General features: G+C 45.9%; 2 protein-coding genes and 1 long non-coding RNA gene across 5 annotated transcripts; 2 read left to right on the forward strand and 1 right to left on the reverse strand.

Moving 5' to 3' along the window:
- Nucleotides 1–1,300: 1,300 nt before the first annotated feature.
- On the reverse strand, nucleotides 1,301–13,763 carry LOC101871255 (cornulin-like). Of its 2 annotated transcripts, XM_005141055.3 has the most exons (6): nucleotides 13,516–13,763; nucleotides 11,859–12,991; nucleotides 7,400–10,686; nucleotides 5,626–5,777; nucleotides 2,797–2,956; nucleotides 1,301–2,459 (listed from the first exon to the last, which is right to left on the reverse strand). In XM_005141055.3, the coding sequence occupies exons 5-6, from the start codon at nucleotides 2,932–2,934 to the stop codon at nucleotides 1,536–1,538; spliced, it is 1,062 nt and encodes a 353-aa protein (XP_005141112.2). In that variant the 5' UTR covers nucleotides 2,935–2,956; nucleotides 5,626–5,777; nucleotides 7,400–10,686; nucleotides 11,859–12,991; nucleotides 13,516–13,763; the 3' UTR covers nucleotides 1,301–1,535. The 2 variants fall into 2 exon arrangements, with proteins under 2 accessions (XP_005141112.2, XP_030910702.2); XM_031054842.2 differs by lacking the exons at nucleotides 5,626–5,777; nucleotides 7,400–10,686; nucleotides 11,859–12,991; nucleotides 13,516–13,763 and adding an exon at nucleotides 3,469–3,543.
- Nucleotides 13,764–18,526: 4,763 nt separating this feature from the next.
- LOC115947550 (uncharacterized) lies at nucleotides 18,527–21,286 on the forward strand. Of its 2 annotated transcripts, XM_034073449.1 has the most exons (3): nucleotides 18,527–18,613; nucleotides 19,558–20,741; nucleotides 20,829–21,286. In XM_034073449.1, exons 2-3 carry the CDS (start codon nucleotides 19,578–19,580, stop codon nucleotides 20,838–20,840), a joined length of 1,176 nt encoding a protein of 391 aa, XP_033929340.1. In that variant the 5' UTR covers nucleotides 18,527–18,613; nucleotides 19,558–19,577; the 3' UTR covers nucleotides 20,841–21,286. The 2 variants fall into 2 exon arrangements, with proteins under 2 accessions (XP_033929340.1, XP_033929339.1); XM_034073448.1 differs by having other exon boundaries at nucleotides 19,558–21,286.
- A 2,877-nt stretch (nucleotides 21,287–24,163) lies between these two features.
- On the forward strand, nucleotides 24,164–26,276 carry LOC115947551 (uncharacterized). The gene is made up of 2 exons (XR_004081460.2): nucleotides 24,164–24,315; nucleotides 25,252–26,276. It is a non-coding gene; the product is annotated as an uncharacterized lncRNA (long non-coding RNA).
- The last annotated feature ends 1,720 nt before the right edge of the window (nucleotides 26,277–27,996 follow it).

Raw genomic sequence — 27,996 nt, forward strand, 5'->3', positions numbered from 1 at the left:
CCTCCAATTGAACAAAAAAAACCCTCTTAATTTCAAATCTGATACTCCTGATGGCAAAAATTGTGTTATTCAGAATAGAGCATATAATTAACATGTACCTAACAGGGCTTAGTGTCTGCCTGGGAGGTCAGTCTTTATATCGATGCTGCAGAAGGTGGCAGCGGGAGACAGACTGACTACAGGGGATGGTTTGGTCTGGGGATTTCAGACCCTATGCCAGAGCTAATAGAAAATACAGAAGCAAAGAGCTATTGAACTGAGACCTATTTTACAAGACTCTCCCATTGCATGTCCACAGCTGTCACGAGAACTTATTATTGCTGCTATGCTTTCTCAGTAGGAGAGCAGACTGATGTACTTTGTGCCTAATACTTTTCATTTTAACTTTATCACTTTGAAACCGAATCATTTTGGGGGTGGCTGTTCTGGGGGTAGTTTTGAAACCCTGGTTTTTCTGATTCAGCCCTCAGCAAATTGTGAAATTCTGGGGTGTCCCAGAGGAATGACGTTTTATTTCCCAGTGAGGTCTCTGCGTGCTGCTTGTCACTGGCCACAGAGCAGGAGGTGCGGGTGCATTTATCATGTGCTGATTTGGTGATAGGTCACAAGTGAAAGATAACATGGTGAAAAACAGGCTGAGCATCACCCTCCCTGTGGGATCCCGAGTCCTGGGCCTGTCTGGTGGTCCAGCACGTCTGAACCCCCTAATAAACCCCACTGACTTCACCAGACTGCTCATACCCTCAGAGTTATTCACATTCCGATGTGCATGTTTGGACAAGTGCCTGAGGATCTGGTACCCTGAGCTGAAACTGAGTTTGAGATTGGCTCCGTTTGTGCGTAGTTTTGCTTGTCAGCTTTTGATCTCTAGCTTCCCAGTTGTTGGGGATGGATGTACCTGAATCATCATTTTTTGCTGTGTTTAATATATATCCACACTTTTCTTTGGAGAATTCCATAGCTATTAGGGATTCTTGTTCTTTGTAGTTCTTTGTTCAGGTCGGCCATGCTCTTGTGTCAACCAAAACTTCTCCCCTCTCTGAAGACATCTCTCATAGGGATGTCAGATCCCTGCCTGCGGGAAGCAATCCATTCACCTCAGCTAAATTGCAAAGGCAGCTCAGCTGCAGATCCTTGAGGCTATCCATCCCCAGGACACACCTGCCTCTCTGCAGCCATCCCTCCATCTGCACCCTGGAGCAATCTGGCTGTATGTCATGTGAGGAATGGATGCACCACATCATGGTTGCTCAGAGCAAGGCTGAGGATATGCTTGCAGTGATACACCAGGACACCGTGCTGGTTTGCCTTCAGTTTTATTGCTTTGCTTACACAGGCAGAGGTAGCCTAACACAGGGTAAGAAGGAAGGTCTCTAATCATGCATAACTCACTACAAACCAGGGGTGGGAAGCTCAGGACTAACATGGAATTGGACAAGATGTGACAAGCAGAAATGAGAAAACCAGGGTGGGATTGGGCAAAGTTTACCTCCTTGCAGGGAGCAACAGCCTCAGGAGAAGGCTTGTTTCAGCCTTTACTGCTGTGGTGGCCACTGATACAGAGATTCCAGGAGCCGTTGCTCTATAGCAGGTTGGTTTTGGTGATGAGTGTCGTGTTGCCGTTGTGCTGGACAAGATGGAGACTCTGGCCCATCGTGTTCTTCCTCCAGCACTTTGGCTTCAGGGTGCTGATGGTAATCTGGGTCCTGCTCTGCAGACTCTGTCTTTGGACTCTGAGGCAGGTTTGAACCCTGTTCTGGTGCCTCGGTTTCTTGAGCCTGGTGGAATTTAGGGTCCTGGTTTGTATCTTCAGCCTGATGGGTATTTCTGTCTTGCACTGGGGTTGCAGTGTCCAGGTTATCACTTCTCTTTGGATCCCTTTCTGGTACTTCGGTCCCATCATCCTGATGCGTGTCCTTGTCCTGCTTTGTTGTCTCACCCTCAGTTTGATGGGTTGCCTGGTCCTGTTTCAATGTCTCACCTTCCTGGGATTGATAGGTGTTGTAGTCCTGCCCTGGTGGCTCAGCCTCTTGTGTCTGATGAGCATCCTCATCCTGCTCTGGTGTCTCACCCTCCTGGGTTTGGTGGGTGTCACCATCCTGCTCTGGTGTCTCACTCTCCTGGGTTTTATGGGTATCTTGGTCCTGCTTTGATGTCTCAGTGGTCTGGGTTTGATAGTTGTCTGGGTCCTGTGTCTCAGTGTCCTCAACCTGATTGTCCACATCCTGCTCAGGGACCTGCTGGCTGTGACGGGCTGTGAATGGCTCCGATGGCTGCTCCCCACTTGCCTTCTCTTGTGATGTCACCTCTTGACCATCTTCTGGTGCCTGGAGTGGCTTGTAACAAGCCTTGGCCACACAGAAAACCAGGCCGAGCAACTCACTGAAGTCAACCCTGCAGTTGCTGTCATCATCCAGGAAGCACAGAACCTGCTTGATGGTTTGGGGGTCCTGGGGGTTCTGTGAAGACACAAATGGTGTTGGAAAACCTCTGAGCTATTCACACCATCCCTCTAGGAGCACTCAAGCAGTGTCAAGGTAGAAATCCTGCCCTATGCCCCCAATCCTGGTGGCTTGTGTTGCTCCCTGCACTGAGGTCTATGAGCTGCTGGCACTGGGAGAATGAGCAGCTTCTCCTCTTCCCTGCAGATTCTGGGAACTGAAGGCATCTGTGCCTATGCAAGGAAGCCAGGGGTCCTGTACTCCCTCATGGGAGTGCATGGCTTCATGAAAGCCACCCTACCCCTGATCCCGGCCCAGGGGTGCACCAGTGCCAGCTACAGGGCTGGATCCTCACCTCTATCGCATCCCCAAACTCCTGCTCAAAGAGCTGCCTCAGCTCCTCCCTGCTCAAGGGGCTGCAGTTGCCATCACTTCTGGCATACATGTAAAAAGTAGCAATGATGCCATTGATGTTTTCCTGGAGCTGGGCCATCTCCCTGCGAAACTGAGGCAACCTGCAAGAAAACACAGACAAAAAGGGGTTTGTTTGTTTGTTTTTCATATAAATTACTCTTAACCAACACAGCTGAACAGCTAAAAAGAGGAAAAAGAGACAGAGAAGGGCACAGATGAGGTGAACAGTGTAAGAGAAAGGAAAGAGGGAGCAAGAAGGATCTCACAGGAAAACAAATCTGACAAATGAAGCTCAGCTGCGGAGATGGGGGTGTGGACCAGCAAGTGATGGTTGGAGATGTAAAGGACAGTGAGGCTGAAAAGGCTGGAGCCACACAGTAAGAGAGGAAGGAAAAGAAAAAATCCCATTTATCTTTCTCTGGAGCAGAGCAGAGCTGTGAATGGAAGTTGTCTCTAACAATCCATGGAATAGTGTAATTCCAAATCTCATTATTACTCTTGTCCTTTAAGAGATCTCTGCATTGGCAGCTCCAGGGACATTCTTTCAGCCAGAAGCTTCTGCTTTCCTGCTGGTGGAAAAATCAGGCAGACTAAAAGGCCTGTCCAAACTTACCTGGACGAGGAACAGGAGTGCTGAGCTTCAGGAGCACCATCTGGAGCAGAACAGCTCTTGGCCATCTTATATAGAGTTCAGGATCACAGCCCACATCTCCCGGAGGAGACACCCTTTCAGCAGGGTGACCTGAAACGTCTTCCACCCAATTACATTGTCATACCCATGTCTTCATTTGTCTCTTTCTTATTAACTTTGGCTCTGACGCTGTTCTCTGTTGTTAATGTCAGAGCTGTCCTAAGCTTGCCCCACCTGCAGACATATTTCAGAGGAGTTTAACAGAAAAGCCTATTTTTAGCACTGGGTGATTTAGTTTAAGGTGATGCCCAAACAAAGCCCGTGCCTCTTGTGTTTGCAAAGGTGTTTTGTGAAAAGCAGATCTCCAGTGACTGACACGCAGGGGAGGAGATGGTCTGGGAGTGCTTGCATGGTGAATACAGAGAAAACAAAGGAACATGAGGATATTGTGATGCTAAGATTAAAGTGATTCCTTCCAGAAACTCCCTCTTCTGGATCCGCGAGGATGCTCAGGGGACTGGAGCAGCTCCCATATAAAGACAGGCTGAGAAAGTTGGGGCTGTTCAGCCTGGAGAAGAGAAGCTGCATGGAGACCTCAGAGCAGCTTCCAGTATCTGAAGGGGGCCTATAGGGATGCTGGTGAGGGACTCTTCATTAGGGACTGTAGTGATAGGACAAGGGGTGAGGGGTTCAAACTTAAACAGGGGAAATTTAGATTGTTGGAACTGGATGATCTTAAGCTCCTTTCCAACCCTAACCATTCTAGGATCCCGACAGGAGGTAGGCATCGAGCAACAGTGCCACCAGGTGGTACTTGGAGTAGGACAAGGGGTGACATCGCTTGTCCCAGAGCCAGCAATCAGCTGGGGACTGTGGGCATGGTGAGCAGCAAGCACCCATTACCCAGAAGGGGAAACCGAGGCAAACCTGTGTCCAGCATCAGCTCCTCCTGCAACTCAGTGGCTGAGGCTACTGGGACCTAATGGGTTCCCTGGGAGCCCCAAAGACCTAAATGAAAGTAATTTCTCTTTGCTCAGGGAAGTCAATTTTATTGTGCTCCTATTGTGCTCCAAATGCAGTGTAACCTGAAAGCTGTTTTCTAAGCTCTTTGGGTCAGGCTTTAAGGCATCTTCACTTTAGCTTTCTTTTTTTCTTTTTCCTATTTTTCCCCTATTTTTGAAGTCTTTCTCTTGGCCAATATGTGGATAATAAGAAAGGCTGGGAAAAAATTATATCATAAATCCATGTAGCTTTTGAAGAACAAGGAGTTTTAGGCACAGAAAATGAAATACATCCAGTTTTGTGCTGAAAAAACCCAAGCAACCCACTTTCTGGAAAACATCCTGGCTTGCCCCATGCCTGGCAGTGAAAAGGTTAATGAGTCCCACTTTGTTCATGTGAAATCCTTGAGGTGTGCATAGAAGAGCTTGGAGAGGATAAATATGTGAGGCTGCAGGATCAGGAGGGCTTTGCACTGAGTCCTCTTGAGTTCAGGACTTACTTTTTCTCTGGCTCAAGCCATGCACGTTCTTTAAAGTGAGAGGCTTCTGATCTAGGACAGTTTCAGTCGCAGGAGCCATCAAGCAGCTTTTCCATCACCCAAAGTGGACAGTACCCAGGGAGGAGCTGTGATCTCCTGGGCAGTACCTTTTGCTTTAGTTCCTATCCATCTTTCTACCATACCTGCATGAGAACACACCATTTTCTTCTAATATGTGGCCTATTGCTGCTAACCTTCTCATTAAGTTGCAGTGAGGGTGGGAGACAATTGCTTTGGAGAGGCAGAAGCATTAAGGGTGTTCTTGCTGGGACAAGAACAGGTTTTTGCTGAAGTTATTTGCAGTCAAACCACCCAGCCCCTGAGCAAGGTGGTTTTTCCTCTTGTAGACAACTGTAGTCAGTAACAGATTTATTTTATACCGGATTTCATGCCTGCTTTATGAAGCAGGGGAAGTTAGAAGGTTTAAGTGAAGAAGTTAGAAGTGCTGCAGGACAGAAGGGAGTAAAATAACGCTTTTTAGCAGAGCTTGCAATGAATTATGTTGAATCCAGGGAGTGGAAAGCAGGTGAGTCTTGTGCTAACAAAATCACCTGGCAATCTGTGTATGGTTATGCAAGAGCTTTAAAATAATTGAGTACCTGATTTGGTGATTCAGCAATCATGGTGATGGCTGAGGATCCACAAATTAGGTCAGGCTTAAAGTTCACCTGCCGTATTGTAATGTGTAAAACTTCAGGTGGAGCCCAAGGTTGTTTTCCTCTCTTCTGCCTTGTGGAAAATCACTCAGCTCCTGTGTTAACGGGGAGGAAAGAAAGAAACAGATGAAGGAGGGAGGGGTGCACGAAAAGAGTGTTGCCAGTGGTTGGGGTGTGCGATTAACGTGTGTCAGGCAGTAAAGGCAGGGAATGGTGTTGAGCGGCTATGGGGTGTTAGGACTCGGGGGTGTTTAAGGTTTGGGGCTCAAGGAGTTGGGTCAGAGCGGTCAGGTTTCTCAACAAAAAATAAAGCAGGAAATTACTGTTTATTCCTGCATGACTCTGTTCCTGCTCAGCAGGGAAAAGCAGAAGTGTAGGTTAGCGCTGACGAAGGAAGGAAAGTGCTGCACTGAAGGTTTAATGTGAGAAAGCATTTAAATACAGGTTTTGGAGAGCTGGAGATCTTTGGGGCTCAAGTCTTTGGGTTTCCTTTGGGAGGAGAAAGCAAATGCCTGGTTAGTGCCTGCACTTTGAGCAGCCATGGGACCCAGAAGTTTTATCTGGGGTTGTTGCCTTCCTAATGTGCCTCCTTTGCCTTTCCCTCCTGTTATTTCCTTCTTTATTCTGCCTGCTGGGACAGTTTACACTAAGGTGCAGGCTTAACTCCATTTTCTTCTCTGTTCTATACATGAAGCACAATTCCTAAACTTTCCAGGGGCTAGAGCCCATTACACAGAGAGTTTTATCACCCCATCTATGTGATTATCAGGAGTTAAGCTAATTGGAATAAATGCTTTATTTTCTTATGCTGCCTAGGCATTTCACCAAGTTACTTTGCTTGCAGCCTTCGTAATTGCTAATCTATTGTGAGGATTAAGAAGTGTAATGCATCAGCTTTTCTTTAATCCATGTTTTCACCTTTTTACATATTAATGAGCATACTTAACATATTTCTTCAGAGATAATTAGTTTCTAAATCTTCCTGTGGTAGTGCATTCAAAGCCAGCTAGCAATGCTAGCTAATAGATTTTCTGCATTTGAATAATCCCACAATTAAAATAAGGAATTAATCTTTAGGCTGAAACAAGGCTTTTGAGGATATTTTTATTGTTTTCAGGCAGTTTTTATATGTTAACCATGCTTTTGGAGAAGTTAACCAAACCCTTCCTTTGTATTTGTACCCCAGAACTCACGAAGGGGCATTGGTATCTCTGATTATCTTGTTCCTCTCACCCATGATCCTCTTATGGAGACAGGATTTTTCTGTACCTCATTATTTACCTGTCTGTTTAAATGCAAACCATAAAAGCTATCATTGGGTAAGTTATCCTTTTGAAGGTGTAAAGGAGCTTCTAGGTTTACATAAACAGCTTTAGGTCTGGAAGAAGAAAGCAAATGGAAGGTGTGAATGCTCCATCCTTGGCAGTGTTCAAGGCCAGGCTGGACAGAGCCTTGGGTGACATAGTTTACTGTGTGATGTCCCTGCCCATGACAGGGGGGCTGGACCTAAATGATCTTAATGTCCTTTCCAACCCTAACTATTCCATGATTCTGTATGTAGCCAGCCAGCCCATGGAAAGCATGTATGAAATTCTGGGTCTCATTTTAAGCAAGTCTTTAGCAATTGGAGACTAAGAATAAGCCTAACATGGAAATAGGGCAGGAAGGAAGACGAGATGACATTATCCACATTTATTGCTCTGGAGAACAATCTCACCTCCTTCCCAAGGCACCTGCTTTTCACTGTAAGGAGGAGGAATGCTGGTGATGCTCCTCTTTGATTTTCTTCCCCTGTTGTCTCATTCTTAGGTTGGAGCCATGTGCAGGGAGTCTGGCTGGGGATGGAGGCAGCAGCAGTTTGCTTCTGCCACCTGTGGAGCTTGCTGCCTTCTCCTGGGGCTGACAGTGGAGGAGATGGGATGGGATGGGACAGGCTGGGGCAGCTGGCTCAGTGTTGGTCTCTGCCAGCTTGCTCCACTTGAAAGCTGAGGGTTTGGTGGAGACCTGAGTCACTTCTTGTGGCTGTGGTGGAAGTGATTCACAAGCTGCACTCATTTTGGCTGCTCTCCTTGGTGGTGGGGACAATTTTGGTGCCTTTGCCCGTTAGTTTCCTCACTGCCCAGCACATCACCAGGAGAATTTCTGGTTTTCTAGAATTGCCAGGTTTTGGGGTTTTTTTGGGTTTTTTTTGGTTGTTTTGTTGTGGTTTTGGGGCTTTTTTGAGAAAGCTGCCATTTTGTGCAACTTCAAGTAGTCCCAGGTTTAGTCTCTTCTCTGGTTGGGGTGGAAAGCTGCTGTCTGCTGTCCTGAAAAGCAGCTCTGGCCACAAGGATGACTGCAGGAGCATTGAGGCCATGAGGAGAGGAAGCAACCAAGAAGTGCTCCGTGGTGGTTGTGCTCCAACAATGGGAGCGATTTCTAGAGCAGAGGGTGGAAAAGGGCAGAGAGGTCATGTTAGGAAACATAACCTGATGGAAACCCCACCAAAGCCAGGCTGGCAGTGTGGTGTATCTGGCTGGGCAAGGTGCTGTGTTGGGCTGGAAGCCAAGGGCTAGAGCAGGTGCTCTGGGGCAAGACAGAACTTGCTGGGCAGTGATGTGTGTCTGGCTGTGTTATGGAAGCGCCCAATGAGGTGAACAATGCAGGTCTGGGAGCTGCTTGCACAAGGCTTGTGGGATGGCAGCAGGGGGGAGATCACCTTGTCCTGTACTGTGCTACTTGTGCTGCCTGCATGAGTGCAGCTCCTGCCTGCCCTGCCTGCTCTTCTCCTTTTTATTTCCAGAGAGATGTACAGACAGGGAAGTCACAGTCACATTGTTCTTTATTTTTTTCATAGGGGTTCCTCTTTCTTTAGTCTTTCCCAAGAAATAAAGCTTCTATTCTCCAATTTTAATATCCTAACCTGTTATTTGCAAGCTAATTTGCACAGTGGTGTGGTTCAAACAACTGCTGAATTTCGACTAGTTTAATGAAGAGGCTCAATTCATGATGCTGTAGTAGAAAGGATTAATCAGTTCTCCCTTCATTGAGCTGTTGGACACAGGGCAATCAATGGAAACCAGGCTCTATCAGTTGTGCCTTTGCCCTGCTTTGTTTAAGAGCAGCATTTCTGTTTGTTTATAGGGCAAAGGTGAGAGCAGAGGATTGTGTGCTGGGCTCTTGCAGTCTCCCAGCCATTCTCTTCTTGCCTAGGTGCAGGTTTGTGGTGAGGTTTAGAGCTTTGCCCTGCTTGAAACAAAGCCAATCACAGCCCCTGAGCAGAAATCACTTGGTCCTGAACCCAGCAAGAGGCTGGATGGGAGCCTGAAAACCAGAGAGGAAAAGATGGGATGAAGGAAGAAATCGGGAATTCAGAGTCGATGTGGCAATGGCTGAACCTATTATTTCTGATAAATGCTTCACTTAGTGCAGCTCGTGTGTGTTTTGAAGAGTTGCTTGCATGTGCAAGCATACTTGTTTTAACTGGACTTCTCAGCCTCCTTACATGCCTGGGAGACCCTCTGGAGCTGGTGACTATGGCCAGGAGAATATGGACTCTAGATGGCTCTGCTCTCTAGTGCAGACATGGAGCAGTTAACCTGCTCTGAAAGGCTGGCTTCCTAGAATGACTCACCTGGCTCCATGAAATAAGCAGTACTGGCCCTGGGGTACTGCATGTGGCCCTACATCTTGGTACCAGCTGAGATGTTCATCTGAAAGCTGTCAGCCTTGTTGGTCATGCCTGAGAAATGAAGTCCTTGGCTTCTGTTTGCAAAGTTTGGTGGAAGCCAGGTTGGATGGCATCTTGTCCTTTCCCTCTATAGGAAAGGTGTAAATTACTTGATGGTATGTTAGAAATGCCACAATTACACCTGATGCCTCTTCTCCAGCTGTACCAATTACACTCCACCCTGATGATGATGAGGTGTCACAAGGCAGATGACAGATGAGTGAGGGGAGGAGATCATGGCAATGGGGAACATGAGAACAGCAGGAATGAAGAGATGGGAGAAGGCAATGAACAGGCTGCTCCTGAATTTCAGGGTGCAAACACAGTACATCCCCAGGTAACATGGACCAGTGAAAGGATCTAGCTGGATCTGGTCCTCTTCCTGCTTTGCTTCCTAACCACCAGCACTGCAGGCCTGGGACTGTGATTGAGGCACTGATGTCTAGCCACAAAGACCATCTGTCTCTCCCAGATTGATTGAACAAAGAAGCATTTGCAGAAAGTACCATCAGTGCACCCAACAAAAAGGACAAGTCTCTCTAGGTTTAGTTTTCATACAAAACATGACACGTTTATGGCCCTGGATGGACTGTGGAGTCCTTTAAAGAGCTAATGTAATCTTTACCTTGGTCTTAATGAACACTTCCAGCTTAATGACACTTGAGGAAAGGAAGCTTGCTTCCGTGGTTCCTGTGCGGGAGGAAATGGCTCACTCTCCAGGTTTTGTCTTACTGTTGTTGGTATGCACTTGGAAGCACCCAGGATGATGCCAGCAAACTCTGAGCATCAGAAGATGAGTGCTTGCATGTCAGATGTGTTGGGATGGAGGACATCATAGAGGCATTACCATAAATGTTGGGGTTGCGAGGGGAAGTGCCAGCCAGCATAATGCAAGTGTGTAATGAGCGGTTCTATTTGTAACTTAGATTATGTGGGAGAGCCCAACGATTTGTAAAGGGCAGCCTAGTAATAAAGTGTCAAAAGAGCTTCTTGTAACAATGATCTGAGCTTATCTGACTTTGCAAGTATATTTGGTGCTACAGTAAACAGTATTCTTCTGCTTATCATCCTTGTTGGTTCATCTTTAGTTGTCATATTTATGTTACTATAAGCTATCTTCACTAATGTTTGATTTATAGGTGTTTCCAAAATCTAATATGACAGATCATATCTAACATGACAGATCAAATCTAACTCACAGAAGAGCCTTATTACAATGTCATGGGTGATATATGTAGTTTCAGGCATGATGATCTGGCACAGTGTCTTGAGAACGACATCTGTTGATTTATTTACTAGAAAAAAAAGAGAAATAGCTGTCAAACTTTTCAGATCCATCGAGATTTATTCCCTCAATACAATATACTGCTATTATAGCTACACTCTAAGGACTTCTTTCATCTCTTTGCAAATAGACAGAGAGTACTAACAGGGATATTGTCCTTGATATATTTGTGCTAAATATATTGTATTTGATGTGTGTTTGGAGACAGAAAAATCCTTTCTAACAAGGGATATTAAAGACACAGCAAACAAAGTGCCATAATCCATTAAAAATGGCTTTAATTGAACAGCTGTTTATGGATGCCTAGGAGGGTTCTCATCTTTCTTTCTAGGCTGCCCTGAGCTGAACTGGGCTCTTCTTGCAGCGACAGCAAACTGCTCTATCAGCAAACAGCAGTCCATGACCAAGTGCCACTGGGAGTACAGAAAGCCTTGGATTTTACCACTGACTTTGATGGGGCTGATGGGCAAGAAATGTTAGATGATATATCAATTACACAGCAGGCAGCTGCAGGAATAACTGGCATAACCTTCTCCCCCTGGTCTTTCTATAACTTTTAGGAATGGTTATTCATCTACTGCAGCAGGTTGCTGCTAATATTTAGAGATATAACTCAGCTCTGGGAAAAGCTGTTACATGATGAAAGCTCTTAATTATACAGAGATTTACCCAGTCTTCAACTGGGCACTGTGCAACAAAACTTCCATTTCTCAGCATTACTCTTCTGGTGTTTTCTGCAATCTCTTTCTATTCAGCATTTCTTTCTCTTCACCCTGAATGTTCTCTGTTAGTTTATATCTCTATAAAACACCTTTCTCTAGCTATTTTAAAAGATGCCTTTGAGATACTTTTCTGATTATTCTTATGATAATTTTAATTTAGAAGACCATTAAAGAGAAAAAAGGCTAGAAAATGCAAAGGCAAAGTCACAGCTGAAGTTAGGACAGACTAAGAAATGTCGTCTGTAGGTGGGAAGTAAAAGAACATTGAAGATGATGAAATGAGTCTCTGAATGCAATTAATACTTGCATTGCACTTTTGCTATTATTTCCGCAGTTAACATTAGGCAATAAAAATAAGAGTCATAATTAACAGATGATTGAAAAGTATTTCTTTTCTTTTTTTTTATTTAACATGAAGCCATTTTCTCCCTTGTTACACACAAGAGACCAAACGACTCACCACAGGAGGTCTCAGTGATGCAGGAAAACCTCTCCTTTGCTGCACGCCCACTGATGCCACTCTTATCTCTTGCCTCGCAGCCAGTTTTGACACCTGGAAAGGCAGCGCTCCACAACGGCGGTGGTGCGGGTGTTCAAGCGGAAAGGTGTTTGAGGGGCCGGGCAGGCTCCACTACCCTTGACCATGCCCTTGGCAGAGCTGGTGTCTGCATGAGTGCACAGCTCCACTGGGCTCTGGGATGCGAACGTCCCCGTGGGTTCTGCAGTGCTCTGGGACATGCATGGCTCCATACAAACTGGACTTTGGGATGAACAGGGATCCACACATGTAACTGAGCACTGATCGGGGCAGGGATCACCAATGATCACACCCTGCCCACAGCAAGGTTCTTCCATATTGGTCTCAATCACCTCAAGGGTGCAGGGCTCCACAGCTGAGATTGGGTGCTGCAAGGAGATGTTTTCCACACAGGTCCCAGCCATCTCAGGGGTGCAAGGCTCCACCGGTGAGATTGCTTGATGGAGGGGGAAGGTCTCCATGCCTGCCCCGCCTGTGTCAGTGGGACAGAGCTCCACTGTGAGGATTCGGTGCTGGAGGGGGAAAGCTTTGGCACCAGTGCCAACTGTCTCCGTGCAGGGATCCGTTGATGAGGTTGAGTACTGCTCGGGGAAGGTTTTCACACCCATCCCAGCTGTCTCAGGGGTGCAGAACTCCACTGGCAAGGCTGTGGGCTGGAATGGGAAGTTGGTCCCTCCCTTGCTTTGAGCAGGTTCACAGGGGGCCACTGCTGGGCACACACAGGCACTCACACAGGGAGGAGAACTGGGGTCGCAGGCAGCAGTGTGCTCAGGGCAGCAGATATCCTCAGGCACGGAGACAGCAGGAGGAGGGTGGGTGAGCCCAACCTCAGGACAGGCAATCATACAGGCGGCAGTATCCTGACATGGGCAGGGATCCACTTGGAAAGTCTGCTCAGGACAGGGGGGCATGTCCTGCACAGGGCAAGCATCCAGGTCCACCACGGCACGATGTGATGTGCATGTCTCTGTGTGCGCAACCTCCCCCATGCAGGTGGAGGGGGACAGGCAGGGCTGCTTGCACTGGGAAGTCATCTTTCTGCACTGCAGACAAACCTGAAAGAAAAAAGACAATTTATTATCTTCCCAGCCCAAAGAATCAGGCATTTTCTTGGCTGGTGAGCCCCTCAGCAGAATGGTTACTGTTTGTTGCTGTTTGTGCCGCATTTTGGTCATGAAATAAGAAATAGAGAGAAAATCTGTTTCCTTAAATTCTGCAACCACTTCTTATGGAAAGAAGTTTGGTCGTTCTGTTTTTCTGTATAAACTTCCAAGCTTGGCTTATCTTATTCAAATCTATTTTCACCAAAAAAAACAACAAAACCCAAGCTTTTTCCTGCATAGATAGGAGTAGATCTCATTATCATTTTCAGCAAGTTTATAAACTTCAAGTTAATCCCTTTCCAGGTATTTTCTGCTTGTCCTGAAGCTCTCTTGCAGGTCAGTGCCCATCTTGCAGCAGCTGCAAGAGGTGCAGTTCTCACTGTCCTACCTTTACCATGGCTAAAAGCAGCAATAGGCTAAACAGGTAAAATAAAGATGTGGTTGTTTAGGATTGCTATGAGGCTGGTTGCTCTTACCTGGGACCTCTGTCACTGCTGTATGTGATGTTGCAGACACTTCACCACTGAGACAATGACTACATGCACAGCAGTTTTGACTTCTGCCTGCTGTCTACGTGCTCAGTGAGCAAGACAGTAATTTATCCCTCTAAATCCAGTGCTGAGACAACAGGAAGCAGTTTGCAGAGCGTCCATGGGAATTAGGGCAAAGTAAGTGTGAAGGAAGATCACATCTCTTAAAATCCTTGTCATCAAGAAGGTGTGAGAGCCAGCAAACTATTTCCCTTACACACCTTTTAGCAATAATCTGTTTCAACACAGCAGAAAATTAACACCAGCAATAGGCTTAGATTTATACAATCTCAAAGATAGTTACCCAGCTCAGGACTGGCAAATAAAGACGGTAAGCAAGCAGAGCAACTTTAACGTGGGATCTGTCTTGTATATTCAAGAGCCTAGTCTTTGAGATGAGGTGCCCCAGGCACACACACAGGCTACCCTTTGTTAAAGCAGACCTGCTCTGCCTCTGCCCTGTGCTGAATTACTCAACTAATGATTTTTAATGGAAACTGGCTATTTCCATGCCTATAGTGTAACCGCAGGTGGGCAAAGATGGCTTGCAAATTCATATGTCCTTACAGCAGGGTTGATGCCAGAGAAGTGAACTCGCTTGCTCTCTAATAGTCAGTAGTGTTTTTTGCAAAGCATCTTTCAACCCAACACATCCTGCATGCCATTAGAGACAGGATGGGAGGTGAAGTTTGGAGGATCTTTTATTTTTAGCCACATTTGACCTCTTTCTGTCACTGTCATGTTCAGATGTGGTGCTGCTGGTGGCAGTGTCCTGAGGGGCTCCTGGAGACTGTATCATCACTAGTGTCATGATTGCATCTTTGCATTTTCTCCAGAAGCTCTGACTCAAACAACATAGCACTACTCAGTTGCCATGATGTTGTCTTTATCCTCATGCAGGTACACCCCTAAGGAATAGATGGGTGATAGGAGAAGTGACACCACCCTTGTCCCATCAGCCCACTGGTTCACCCAAGTCAGCTGAATTATATTGAGGGTTAATTCAAAATACTGTGGTCAGCAGTGAACTGGCAACGCAGGTGATCAAGCTTCCCAGATTGATTTATTTCAAATTAAATAGGCAAAAGCCACTCCATTGGCACTATCATGCTCAGTAGCAGGGGCACACAAATTTAAAGGGAGAATGGCATGCAGACGCAAAAATATACCTTAGTCTCCAGATAATAAACACCCTCATCTCTCCATGCAAGTAATACTGGTTTGATGCTTGTGTTACCAAGTGACTAAAGGCTAGTTTAGGGCGAGCAGAGAAGGAAGTTTCTGAGCCTTTGATCTCTCACAGGCAATTCACTTGTTGGCTCTCCCTTCTCTCTTATAATGAGAGGTTTTCACACAAGAACGTCTTCACTTGACTGCAACTGTGGCAGGCAGAAAACAGTGACACCATGCTGTTGAATTGTGCACAGTTCTCTATCTTCTGTGTACGGAGTATCAGTTTAGCCAGCTATATGATAGAGATGTGCATAGCAAACCAGAAAGGGCTACTACCACTGACATGGTCAGAGAACCAAACACAGATAGTTCACCCTGGAACATCTCTGCATAGAGAGGGGTTGCTGCAGTAGATGCCCTGGAAAGAGCTTGAGTGACATTGAAGAACTTAACACAGTGCAAAGACTTCCCTGCATGCCTAACTAACAAAATAACGACAAATTTAGGTTTTGCTAGCTTACTGTACTTGACTGAGGAGCAGAAGTGTTAGGAAGCTGCCCAGAAAACTTAGATGTTCCCATGTACTGTGCTGCACTCTCCAGCATACAGTTAACGGGCACGTAACTACTCCTTCCATCTGGAACATGTCAGACAGTATCTGGAGGTTGTGTCCAATTGGGGGCCCACAGGGAAGGCAGCCTCTAACAAACTGAGATGAGCCTGGTAGAGATCACCAAGATGTTTCAGGGGCATTGAGGAGATGATTCATGGGGAGAGGCTGGGGCCACTTTCACCTATCTAACAAGTATTAATGGGGAGGCTTTTCTCAGAGGATCCCAGGGACAGGGTGAGAGGCAATGACTGCAGGTTGCAACAAGGAAAATTCTGCTCAGATTATTGGAAACAAAATTCTCAGTAAGGGGGATATTGCGCATTAGTGAGAGGAAGCAAACTTGCACAGCTGAGCAGAACAAAGCTGCCTGCAGAGTTCAATCCCATGTGTAACCCTGGTCTCTAGGGCTGTCTTAGGGCAGGGGGCAAGGATGTATCAAATTCATGGTCATGCAAAAAGTTTAATCCTGAGGCAGATTGTTTCCAGGCTGTATCATCAGTTCTTTGTTCAAAATAGGAAATACATGGATCAGGAATACAAGCTTGCAGGCAGCAGTCATAGTGTCGCATGTACCACCTTGGTGGCCACATTTGATAAAAGATTTTCACATAGAATGATAGAATGGTTTGGATTGGAAAGGTACAAAAGATCATAAAGTTCCATGCTCCCTGCCATGGGAAAGACACATCACCATAGGCTGTATCTCCCAAGGCTCTGTCAACATTAGCAAGTAATTTAAGAACTGGAGGTTGAGCAGGTCTGGATTATTAAAAATGTAATTCCATACCTCTGAGGTGTCTCACTTCCGGAGACACGGACAATGAAACTACATAAAAGGATTGATTCTGCAGTGTTCCTCAAACCATTTGGGTTTCATTTGCTACTTGCTGGTGCTGAGTTGGGTAAGTCTGTCTTGGCTTGCTGGGAAGCAATGGCTGGTGTTCTTTATTGTTAAATAAAGCTTAATGCCACTGAATTGTTATATACCAATCAATATAATTTATATTATTGATATCAAGCATATAATTGATGCCCTTGGCTGTATTGTCCTCAATTAAATCTCCTTGAGGCACACACTGGACTTTCCCATCTTCCCACATTACTCACCAAGTACACCCAGGTCTTTGAGAAAAAGTAATCCCATGAATGGGTTTCCCTTTAACTGAGGCAGGAATAACCCAGACTGTTTTCCCCAGCAGATTCTTTATGTACAATACAGGAACTTTATTCCCCCATTCAGCTCCACGATCTCCAGCCAGCAGTGGTATGTTGCCACTGTGCAGCAGCACAGAAGTGTTTACCTCTATGTTGACAGTTACTTTGCTTCCATTACATCAACCATACCCAAGGGACATTTGCCACCATCGTGGTTTAAGCCCAGCTGGCAACTCAGAACAAGGCAGCCGCTTGCTCACTTCCCCTCTTCTTCCATCTCCCCTTTCCCCTCCACACCGGAGGTAGGGAGTGGAAAATTGAAAGCATGTGAGTCCCATGGGTTGAGATATGAGCAGTTCAGTAACTAAGGTATAACACAAAACCATTACTGCTACCAGCAATAAGAATAATGATAAGGGAAATAACAAGTGGAGAGGCTACAAAACTAACAGGGAGGAGGAAAAAACCCCCAATATACACAAGTGATGTACAATACAATTTCTCACTACCTGCTGAATGATACCCAACCTGACCCAAGCAGTGATCTGGGTCTTCAGGGTAATTCCACTCAGTTTCTATACTGGGCATGATGTGTGGTGGTATGGAATACCCCTTCGGCTGGTTTGGGTCAGGTTTCCTGTCTCTGCTTCCTCCAAGCTTCCCATGCCTCTCCTCAATGGCAGAGCACAGGACATGGTGAGGTCATGATGACTTCTAGCATTTCTGGATAACTGGGATTTCATATTTGAGCTCATTGTGCGATTAGTGCAACCCACTTACTCCATGCATCAATTGCATGGTGTGTAGAGGAGACCCTCCCTTTGAAAATCCAGGCCAACACGGGTAGCCCATGTGCCTGGAGCAGCTGTGCTTCAGTGTCAGTCATAGATCCATACAATCACAGAATGTTTAAGGTTGCAAAGTACCTTAAGATCATCTAGTTACAACCCCCTGCCGTGCACAGGGACACTTCACTCTAGACCATGTTGCACAAGACTCTGTCCAACCTGGCATTGCTCACTGTCACAGATGGAGCATTTACCAGTTTGTGAAACAAGTTCCAGTGCCTCATCACCCTCTCAATAAAGAACTTCTTTCTTATATCTAACCTGGACTTTCCCAGTTTGACTTTAAGCCCATTACCCTTTCTCCTACTACAGTCCTTGAAGAAGAGTTCCAATCTGGCATCCAAGATCAGTTCTGAAGCAGCTGGAAGCCCTTCATAGGCTGCCACTGCCTCTTTTCCAGTTGGAGCATATCAGCTCTTGGATCCTCAATATCATCATCTAAAAAAGCTGAAGGGTTGATCTCCAGTCTCTCCTGGTGCTTTCTGCCAGAGGCTCCAGATAGGACCATTCTGTACTTCTGCGGTGCAGTGAACATTTGTCACATCTTGGCCATTGTTGGCTGGCACAAGGGCTACTGCATGAGCTAAGTCCTGTTTAATATGCCCAAAGCCTTGTTGTTGATCAGAACCCCATTGGAAATCGTTTTTCTCCTGGGTCCTGTGATAGAGAGGGCTTTCAACCAGACTGTAGTTTGGGGTGTACATAGCTGGAAAACACAAAACACCTGAGAAACCTTGTGTTCCTTTCTTCTGGATTGGTAAAGGCATTGTTATTTTGTTTCTGACACCTGTGTGGGTCTGACAACATTCATCTTGCCAATTTTAATTCCCCCAAACTGGATTTCCTGTGCAAGTCTCTTGATCTTCCTTTGGAATGTGCCAAATTACCTTTTATCCAAATCAAGTTTAATCCTGAGGGGGATTGTTTCCAGGCTGTATTATCAGTTCTTTGTTCCTGATCCCTCAGTGTACATGGATCAGGAATAAAAACTTGCAAGCAGCGCTGATATTGTTGCATTCAACACCTCACTGGCCACATTCCATTAAGAATTCTAATGTAATTCTTAATGGAATGTAAGCCAGTAATTTCAGAATTGGAGGTTGAGCAGGTCTGGATTACTAAAAAAATCCATTTCCATACCCTTGAGGTGTCTCACTTCCGGAAACACGGATATAGAAATCATATAAAAGGATTGATTTAGTAGTGTTCCGCAAGCCATTTGGCTTTCCTTTGCTACTTGTTGGTGCTGCATTGGGTAAGTCTATCTTGGCTTGTTGGGAAGAAATGAAGTGGCTAGTGTTCTTTAATTGTTAAATGCTATCTGCAGAAGCAAGTTAAAAGACTGATGAGTGCTTCTGCTTAGCAAGATTCGTGTTTGGTTCTTACCAAGCAGCTGAGGGTAGGGTAGATCGATATACATTCCATGTTCTACCAGTCTTTATTTGCTGTGTGTTTTGCCATTGCTGTGCTTCGTCCATTAAGATGCGTCTCAGGGTAGCTGAGAGCGGACTAAACTCTCTCTTTCCCCAGTGGCAATGCTACTCTGTTTCAGCCATGAAATTAGTGGGTTTGAGAAAGATGGAAAGGCAAAGCTGGGACTTCAAAGGGAAAAAGTGGGTGGGGAGCAATGAAAAGAAGTGGATCTTGCAGGCTGCAAGGGTAAGCAATGCCTGGAAGGAAGTCTGAATGAGAGCTCAAAGGATTTCTGTGGGAGAGGTGGGAAAGCTGTTGCACTGTCAGTGTCAGCTCCTTTCATTGTGGAAGTTTTGTATCACAATGACTCCCTTCGTGTCCTCTAGCTGAAGACCTGTGTGTGGACAAGGAGCTATCAGAAACCTAGTATTCTCCTGTTTGGGTTGAATTTGGGATGTAATGTCAAGCAGGTAATCCCAAGCCCAGGAGATGTTTGTTTGCATGTTAATGCTTCCCTGATTTCAGAACTTGCCATATAATGTACTTGAGTTCAGATGACACCACTTTTCTTTCTTAGGAAACAAGTGTTTTGGAATGTACATGCAGCCAGTAGCTAAATGTCTAAGGGTTTTTTTTGTGGTGTTATTGTTTTGCTATGGATTTCAGACTGTTTTCCCAGTATATTGTTCAGTATTTGCCTGGAAAAGGCATAGTTACTAGGAACAGAAAATAGTGTGTGAAAGCTGAATGTCTCTTTTTTTTTCTATGTTCCTTTGCTGCTTTCAGACATCACCCTTCCTTCAAAGATGAGCTGCCAAAAGGGTTGCCACCTGACAAAGATCTACCTTTCAACTCCTGCCACTGTGGTGAAGGGTATTCCCTTCAAAGCAGTAAGAAGGTTGGTGAATGGCATTAGCAATTTTGCTAATGCCCCTCTTGTGGCTCCATATCTGTATTCATATGCAAATGAAGGGAATCCTCAGGGAAACCCCACCTGTTTCAACCGGGACAACATTGATGTGGCACAGAATCCCAGGCACAAGGGTCCGTGCTGTGGGGAAGTGACCAAGTGCATGACCTCATGTGCGGACCCAAGCTGCTGCGAAGGGATCAAGGGCATCACTAAATGCAAGGACTCATGCTCAGAAGAACTGTCAAAGGACAGCACCATTTACTTGAATCTGGGCAATATTGATGTATCACAGACTCCCAGGAATACGGATCACTGCAATGAGGAAGCGACCAAGTGCACCACCTCATGTGCGGACCCAAGCTGTTGCGAAGGGATCAAGGGCATCACTACATGCAAAGATTCCTGCTGTGAAGGAGTGACCAAGGGCACCACCATTTATTTGAACCCGGGTGATCTTGATTTGATGCAGAATCCTGGGTGTGAGGATCCGTGCTCTGAACAAGTTGCCAAGTGCACTACAATTTACTTGAACTTGGGTAATATTGATCTAACACCGTGCGCATTTCCGTACTGTCTGGAAGTGACCAGGTACACCAATGCATCTGGGGACCAATGCTGCTGGAAAGTGACCGAGGGCACCAGCAGAAGTGAAGATTTGTCCTGTGAAGATGTGACCAAGGGCAATACCATTTACTTGAACCTGGGCAATATTGATGGGTCCCAGACTCCCCAGTGTGCTGATCCATGCCACAAGGAAGGGACTAAGTGCCACACCATTTTCTTGAACTTGGGTAATATTTGTTTGACACCAACTTCCCAGTGCACGGACCAATGCTGTGAAGAAGTGACCAAGGGCAACACCATTTTCTTGAACCTGGGCAATATTGATGTGTCCCAGAATGCCGGGAGGACTGATCAGTGCTGTGGAGGCGTGACCAATGGCAACACCATCTTTGTGAACCTGGGTAACATTGATGTATCCCAGAATGCCGGGAGGACTGATCAGTGCTGTGGAGGCGTGACCAATGGCAACACCATCTTTGTGAACCTGGGTAACATTGATGTGTCCCAGAATGCCGGGAGGACTGATCAGTGCTGTGGAGGCGTGACCAATGGCAACACCATCTTTGTGAACCTGGGTAACATTGATATTTGATGAAGTAACTGCATGTCTCTGTGAGGGTCTGCATTTGGAGGCTCCCATGATGACAGCCTCAAGGTGACCCTACTCTGCAGCGCCATTGCCTTGGGGGTGGAGTCTCCGAAGCCTAAGGAATGAAAATGGTTTACTGAACCCTGTACTTGTCAGTGCCTTCCATCTTCGCTTTCCTAGTGCCCTTCCTGCCCTCGGAAGAGTAAATCCTCCGGTGGTTTCTTATCGTGCTCTGCTGAATTTCTGCTGTATTTAATCAAAGAACAATGCCTTTCCTTGTAATACATAACTAAGTGATTTTATGACCCCTTGAATATTATCTGGGAGAGATATTCTGTAATTCCTCTTTGTACTGATGTGGCTGGGGGAATTTCCCCCTTTGTTCTTTCCTGACATCTTGTTCTTTTTTCTTGTTAGAAACAATAATAAAACCCCTACTTTTGGCATCAGCTGTCTGCAAGTGTTTCCTTCACTGTGGTATTCCTGCAGACTCACCCTTGCTCTTTGAATTTCTTCCTAAAACCCTGGTGTTTGTACAGTGGCAGCTTCTGGTAGAATGATGAGATAGTCTAAGGCAAAATCCTTGGGAGAGACCTGAACTCGTCTGGGATATCCCAGATGACTGCTGGGAGAGGGAATGAAAAGAAACTTTTGAAAAGTACTTTTGAAAAGGCTGGGAAAGCTCCATCGTTTCCCAAAGTGCTCCTCAGAAGCTGAAGGCACTTAGGGCCAGCAATGTCTGCATCACATAGGTTGACATGAAATGGTCCATTATGAGAGATGGGTAAATAAGCCACTATAAAGGGGAAGGTGAGCAGGTCTAGGACACTGTGCTGTGTGACATGGTCACCCGTGTGTGTCCTACAAGTCTTATCTCAGCCTTCTGCAATCAACTTTATTTCCTTGTCTTCGGTGGCAACTGGGCAAGCCACATCAAATAAGGAGTTGGACACAGATTCACTCACCACTGGATTCTGCCGTAGTGTCAGTAGTATTAGCAAGGTGTCTTGAAGAATCATGGTAAATCTCCATGAACATCTGCTAACAGGGTAGCAGTGCTACCTTAGAATCCCATTTGTTTGCAGATCGCTCGCTGGAATTAAGTAAAGTCCTCAGGGACTCAAAGTCACCCTGTCACACCTGCCAAGGGCAGTGCTCTGCAGGTTCAGAGCAGAGGTGGTGCAGAGTAGAATTAGATTGAGCAGCAGCTGCTGAAGGCAAGAGAGGTGGGGAGGCAGATTGTGGGGGAAGCCAGCTCAGCTGCAATGCAGCAGATGTGGGCACAACTCTGTACTGGAGCACCCAATGGCTTGTTCTTTCAAGATGTCCCAGGGCACGTTTCTGGTGGCTAATCTGCAGTTATCACATCTCACTTCTTCTCATAGAGGAATCTGAACAGTAGTGGGCCATGATAAATCATACCCAATGGCCATGACATTGTACATTGCTTGGGGAGATTCAGCCTCACACAACTCATGAGCTTCTGCCATAGGAAGAAAAAGAGAGAGCCTTCCTCCCTGGACATATGAGTGTTATAATAGAGAGCCAGAAAACAGCTGTCCAGCATAAGCAAATGTCATAGATCTACACTCCTCGTTCTGCCAGACAATGTGCTCTGAGCTCTAAAAGGTATTCCTCAGAGATCAGGACACAGTTTTATTCAGTCGTCTAAAAAACAGTAAGAAACAATAATATTGCTATTGTAAATTATTGGGAAATCCTAAGAAATATCTCCAATACTTAGAAGGAAAACCAGAAAAGAGATAGAGTATTTTCATAGCTAGCTCTTCTTTTCAAGGTTAATTGGATTCAGATGCTCACTTGTCATTCCTCATGGAGCACTAACCTTCCAGAGTAAACAGGAAAAGACAGATAGTGCTGTATTTGGTTCCCCTCGAACAGAGAAGTAGTGATATCATTAATCCATCAAAGAGACCCTAAGGCATAGATTAGCCAAGCCACTTGTTTTCATTGGAGGATCATTCCATTCTGCATTCTTCTCAGCTATGGAATGGCGTCTAAAGGTCAATGCATCAGTAAAAAGACGTGTTACTTCTTTCTTTCTGAAAAATCATTATAGACAGGGTCTTCTTCTGCACGTGTCACTTCCTCCTCTGGTGGCATTCCAAAATTTTAGCCCTCTGGCCAGTCCCTGATACCTTCCAGCATTTCTGGATGACTGGGATTTCCTCTTCAGCCTCATTGCATAACCACTGAGTTTCCAAAGCTTTCCCACAACACAACAGGATCCATCAGTAAACAAGCTATATTGCTTCTCAAATTCTGACAGTTCACTGTAGACAGGGTCTTCTTCAGCACGTGTCACTTCCTCCTCTGGTGGCATTCCAAAATTTTAGCCCTCTGGCCAGTCCCTGATAACTTCCAGGATTTCTGGATGACTGGGATTTCCTCTTCAGCCTCATTGCATAACCACTGAGTTGCACTTACTCCGGCTAGTACTGGTTGCATGATGTGAAGAGGAGACGTTCTCTCTGAACATCCGGTCTAGCATGGGCAGCCTGTGTGCCAGGAGGTGCTGTGCTTCAGTGCCAATCATTCCCAAAGTAGCTGGAAGCTCTTTGTAGGCAGCCAGGATTTCTTTGCCATTTGAAGCAGAGCAGATTTCAGATATTCGGGTACTCTGACTCTAAAAATAAATGGGTTGACCTTCAGTCTCTCCTATTTCTTTTTTTTTTTTGCCAGAAGACTCAGGCAAGATCCAGGCAGGACCATTCTTTACTTTCTGTGGTTCAGGGCACGTTTGTCACATCTTGGCCGTTGTTGGCTGGCCCAAGGGCAACTACATGAACTAAGTCTCGTTTAATTTGCTCAAAGCCTTGTTGTTGATCAGGGCCCCATTTGAAGTTGTCCTCTTCCCGGGTCCTGTGATAGAGAGGGCTTTTAACCAGACTGTAATTTGGGATGTGCGTTCTCCCAAACCACACAGCACCTGACAAAGCTGCATTTCTTTCTTCTCGGTTGGGGAAGACATAGAAGATGTTGGTGAAGATCTCGTTCGTGACACCTGTGTGGGTCTGGCAACATTCATCTTGCCATTTTTAATTCCCCCAAACTGGATCTGCTGTGCAGGTCCCTTGACCTTAAACTGGAATGCGTCAAATTACCCTTTATCCAAATCAAGTTTAATCCCGAGGGGGATTGTTTCCAGGCTGTATCATCAGTTCTTTGTTCTCCTTGCACCAGCAGAAATACGTGCATCAGGAATACAAGCTTGCAGGCAGAAGTCATAGTGTGGCGTTTAACACCTCGGTGGCCGCATTCCATAAAGAATTATAATGTAAGCCAGTAATTTCAGAGTTGGAGGTTGAGCAGGTCTGGATTATTAAAAATGCGTTTCCATACCTCTGAGGTGTCTCACTTCCGGAAACACGGACACTGAAATCGTATAAAAGGATCGAATCCGTAGTGTTCCGCACAGCATTTGACTTTCCTTTGCTACCTGCTGGTGCTGCGTTGGGTAAGTCTGTCTTGGCTTGCTGGGAAGTCATGTATTGCTTAGTGTTCTCTTAAATGCTACCTGCAGAATCAAGCTTAGAAGACGGGTGGGTTCTGCTCGTCAAGATTTGTGTATGTTACTTACCAAGCAGCTGAGGCTAAGGCAGATGGATATTCCTTCCATGTTCTACCAGTCTTTATTTGCTGTGTGCTTTGCCTTTGCTGTGCTTTCTCCATCAAGATGTGCCTCAGGGTAGCTAGAAGGAGACTTAACTCTCTCTTTCCCCAAGGACAATCTACTTCAGCCCTGAAATTAATGGGTTTGAGAAAGATGAAAAATCAAGGCTTTGGACTGTAAAAGGGAAAAGTGGGAGGGAGGAGAAAAAGTGGATCTTGCAGGCTGCAAGGGAAAGCAATGCATGGAAGGAAATCTGCATGAGGAGAGCTCGAAGGACATCTGTGGGAGAGGTGGGAAAGCTGCTGCACAGTACACGTCAGCTGCTTTCCTTGTGGCGGTTTTGCGGCACGATGCCATCCTTCATGTCGTCTAGCTGAGGACATGTGTGTAGACAAGGCGCTGTCACAAACCTAGAAGTCTCCTGTGTGGGTGGAATTTGGGAAGTCATGTCATAGAGCTAATCCCAAACCCAGGGACACTGTGAATATGTGAGTACTGCCGTGATTTCAGACCCTGCCATACAATCTACCTGAGTCCAGACAGCATCACCTTTCTTTCTTCTTTGGAAAAGAAGTTGTTTGAACTGTACATGCAGCCAGTAGCTAAATGACTGAGTGCATTTTTGTAGGCTTAGTGCTTTGCTATGGATTTCAAGCTGTTTTTTGCAGATTTAGTTTAGGATTCTTGTGGAAAAAGCCTAGTTACTCTAGGGGTATAAAAGACCTTGTGAAAGCTGAATGTCTTTGTTTTCCTCAAAGTATATTCCTTTCCTGATTTCAGATAATACGCATCCCAAAGATGAGTTTCCAAGATTGTTGTGAGCACAGACAGCCCTTCTTTCTGTCTCCCAACACCCAGCTGGGGAATTCTTCCTTACGAAGACTTGAAGATGGCTTAAGAAATCTGGCTAACACCCCTCTAGTGGCTCCATATCTGTATTCACTTAGAAATGGTGGGAATCCTCAGGGCAACCCCATTAACTTCAACCAGGGCAATCTTGCTATGTCCCAGAATCGCAGGTGTGTGGATCCCTGCAGCAACGATGTGACCAGGGGCAACACCATTTACTTGAACCTGGGCACTATAGATGTGTCCCAGTGTACTGGGAGGGGCGTGAATCAATGCAGTGGAGCTGGGAGCAAAGGCAACACCATTTACTTGAACCTGGGCACTATTGATGTGTCCCAGAATGCCGGGAGGGGCGTGAATGCCTGCAGTGGAGCTGGGAGCAATGGCAACACCAATTTCTTGAACCTGGGCACTATTGATGTGTCTCAGAATGCCAGGAGGTGTATGAATCCATGCAGTGGAGCTGAGAGCGATGGCAACACCATTTTCTTGAACCTGGGTCTCATTGATGTCTGATGAAGGAACTGTGCTGCTCCATGAGGGCCTGCATGTGGGGGCTCCCATGGTGACAGCCTCAAGGTGACCCTACTCTGCAGTGCCATTGTCTGGTGGAGTCTCCGAAGCCTAAGGAATGAAAATGGTTTGCTGATCCCTATGCTTACCAACATCTTTCTTCAAGCTTCACTTTCCCAGTGCACTTCCTGCCCCTAGAAGAGTAAATGCTCCAATGGTTTCTTCTCATGCTTGGCATAATTTCTACTGTATTTAATCGAAGAACAATGCCTTTCCTTGTAACTTGTACCTAAGTGACTTTGTGCCCCCAGGGTGTAGCCTGGGAGATGTATTCTGTAATTCCTCTTTGTACTGATGTGGCTGGAGGAATTTGCCCATCTGTTCTTCTTTACCATCTTGTTCCTCTTCTTGTGACAAGCAATAATAAAAAAGTGAGCACAGCATCAGCTGTCTGCAAGTGTTTCCTTCACTGTAGCGTTCCCGCAGACTCACCCTTTCTCTTTGAATATGTTCCTGAATCCCTGCTGTCTGTGAGGTGGTAGCTTCTGATCAAACTCCGGGGAAGGTGTAGGGCAATAGCCTTGGGAGAGACCCGGGACTCATGTGGGATATTCCAGTTGACTGCTGGGAGAGCGGGTGCTCTATGGCACGAGGAAGCTCTGCTCTGTCATGCTGTTGAAAGGATTTGGAATGCGAAAAGCATTTCCCAAAGTGCTTCCTAGAAGCTTCATTCTTCATGAAGAACTCACGTTCAGGAATAAAGAGGTGGCTAGTGCCATATTTTGGCTCCTTCCATCCCCAAAAGTATGATGTCATAACTCGATCAACTAGTCCCTGGGGCATGGAGTAGCCAAGCTCCTTGTTTTCATGGGAGCCTCACAGGCTTCTCCATTCAGCCTCCTGGCATCTCAGCTATGCAAAGGTTTCCAAAGGGGAGGGATGGATTGTCAGTCTGGAGACCTGCCCCACCTGGAGCCTGCCTATAGAGATGGATCAAACCCTCACATCTTCCTCGAGGCGTTCTGGAAGGTACTGATGGGCAAGAAGTCGAGTCTATCGGGGATGCAGGCATTAAGACTGAAATGCGCCAACATGCAAGAGAGTGGGGTGGGAAGGTCTCAGCGTGCTGAGCATCTACGAAGAATCCTTCATTTCTGTGAAAATACTTTCTCACCAAAATGTGGTTAGTGGACTCTCTGGGATGCTACACATAAGCAGAAAGAACTCCCTGCTTCCCACTGGTGCTTGGTGCCACTTCACTTAGGAAAAACAACAGCTCATTTCGGGGACTCTTAGGTAGAGGAAAGAAATCAGGATGTATGATTCTTTCAAATAAAAGTTTCCTGTGGTTGGAGAATAGTGGGATTTTTCCTTGCAGAAATAAAAATGAACAGCCAAAAGGAGTACGTGTCTTGAGAATTTCACAGGGATGCATGTCAGTTTGAGATGTTTCCATAAAAAATCATGACATATGCACATTGTGAAAACTTGTATTTACTCTAACAATCACATCTGCGTGGCCAGCAGTTTCTGCGCCTTGTCAGAGGGACTCCATAGTGTTGACTTCCATCTCCAAAGCTTTCCCACAACACAACAGGATCCATCAGTAAACAAGCTATATTGCTTCTCAAATTCTGACAGTTCACTGTAGACAGGGTCTTCTTCAGCACGTGTCACTTCCTCCTCTGGTGACATTCCAAAATTTTTTCCCTCTGGCCAGTCCCTGATAACTTCCAGGATTTCTGGATGACTGGGATTTCCTCTTCAGCCTCATTGCATAACCACTGAGTCGCACTTACTCCAGCTAGTACTGGTTGCATGATGTGAAGAGGAGACGTTCTCTCTGAACATCCGGTCTAGCATGGGCAGCCTGTGTGCCAGGAGGTGCTGTGCTTCAGTGTCAATCATTCCCAAAGTAGCTGGAAGCTCTTTGTAGGCAGCCAGGATTACTTTGCCACTTGAAGCAGAGCGGGTTTCAGATATTTTGTGTCTCTTACTCTAAAAATAAATGGGTTGACCTTCAGTCTTTCCTGGTGGTTTTTAACAGAAGACTCAGGCAAGATCCAGGCAGGACCATTCTTTACTTTCCGTGGTTCAGGGCACGTTTGTCATGTCTTGGCCGTTGTTGGCTGGCCCAAGGGCTACTACATGAACTAAGTCTCG

This window comes from Melopsittacus undulatus, assembly GCF_012275295.1.
Source record: "Melopsittacus undulatus isolate bMelUnd1 chromosome 20 unlocalized genomic scaffold, bMelUnd1.mat.Z SUPER_20_unloc_1, whole genome shotgun sequence".
In the NCBI taxonomy this organism is placed as follows: Eukaryota; Metazoa; Chordata; class Aves; order Psittaciformes; family Psittaculidae; genus Melopsittacus; species Melopsittacus undulatus.

What these genes read in the sequence shown, in the direction of transcription:
- LOC101871255 (XM_031054842.2), bottom strand. Translation starts at nt 3,533, where the DNA reads ATGGCCAAGAGCTGTTCTGCTCCAGATGGTGCTCCTGAAGCTCAGCAC. An exon ending in CACTCCTGTTCCTCGTCCAG is followed by an intron (nt 2,957 to 3,468) that starts GTAAGTTTGGAC and finishes GTTTTCTTGCAG; the next exon opens with GTTGCCTCAGTTTCGCAGGG. An exon ending in AGTTTGGGGATGCGATAGAG is followed by an intron (nt 2,460 to 2,796) that starts GTGAGGATCCAG and finishes GTGTCTTCACAG; the next exon opens with AACCCCCAGGACCCCCAAAC.
- LOC115947550 (XM_034073448.1), top strand. Translation starts at nt 19,578, where the DNA reads ATGAGCTGCCAAAAGGGTTGCCACCTGACAAAGATCTACCTTTCAACT.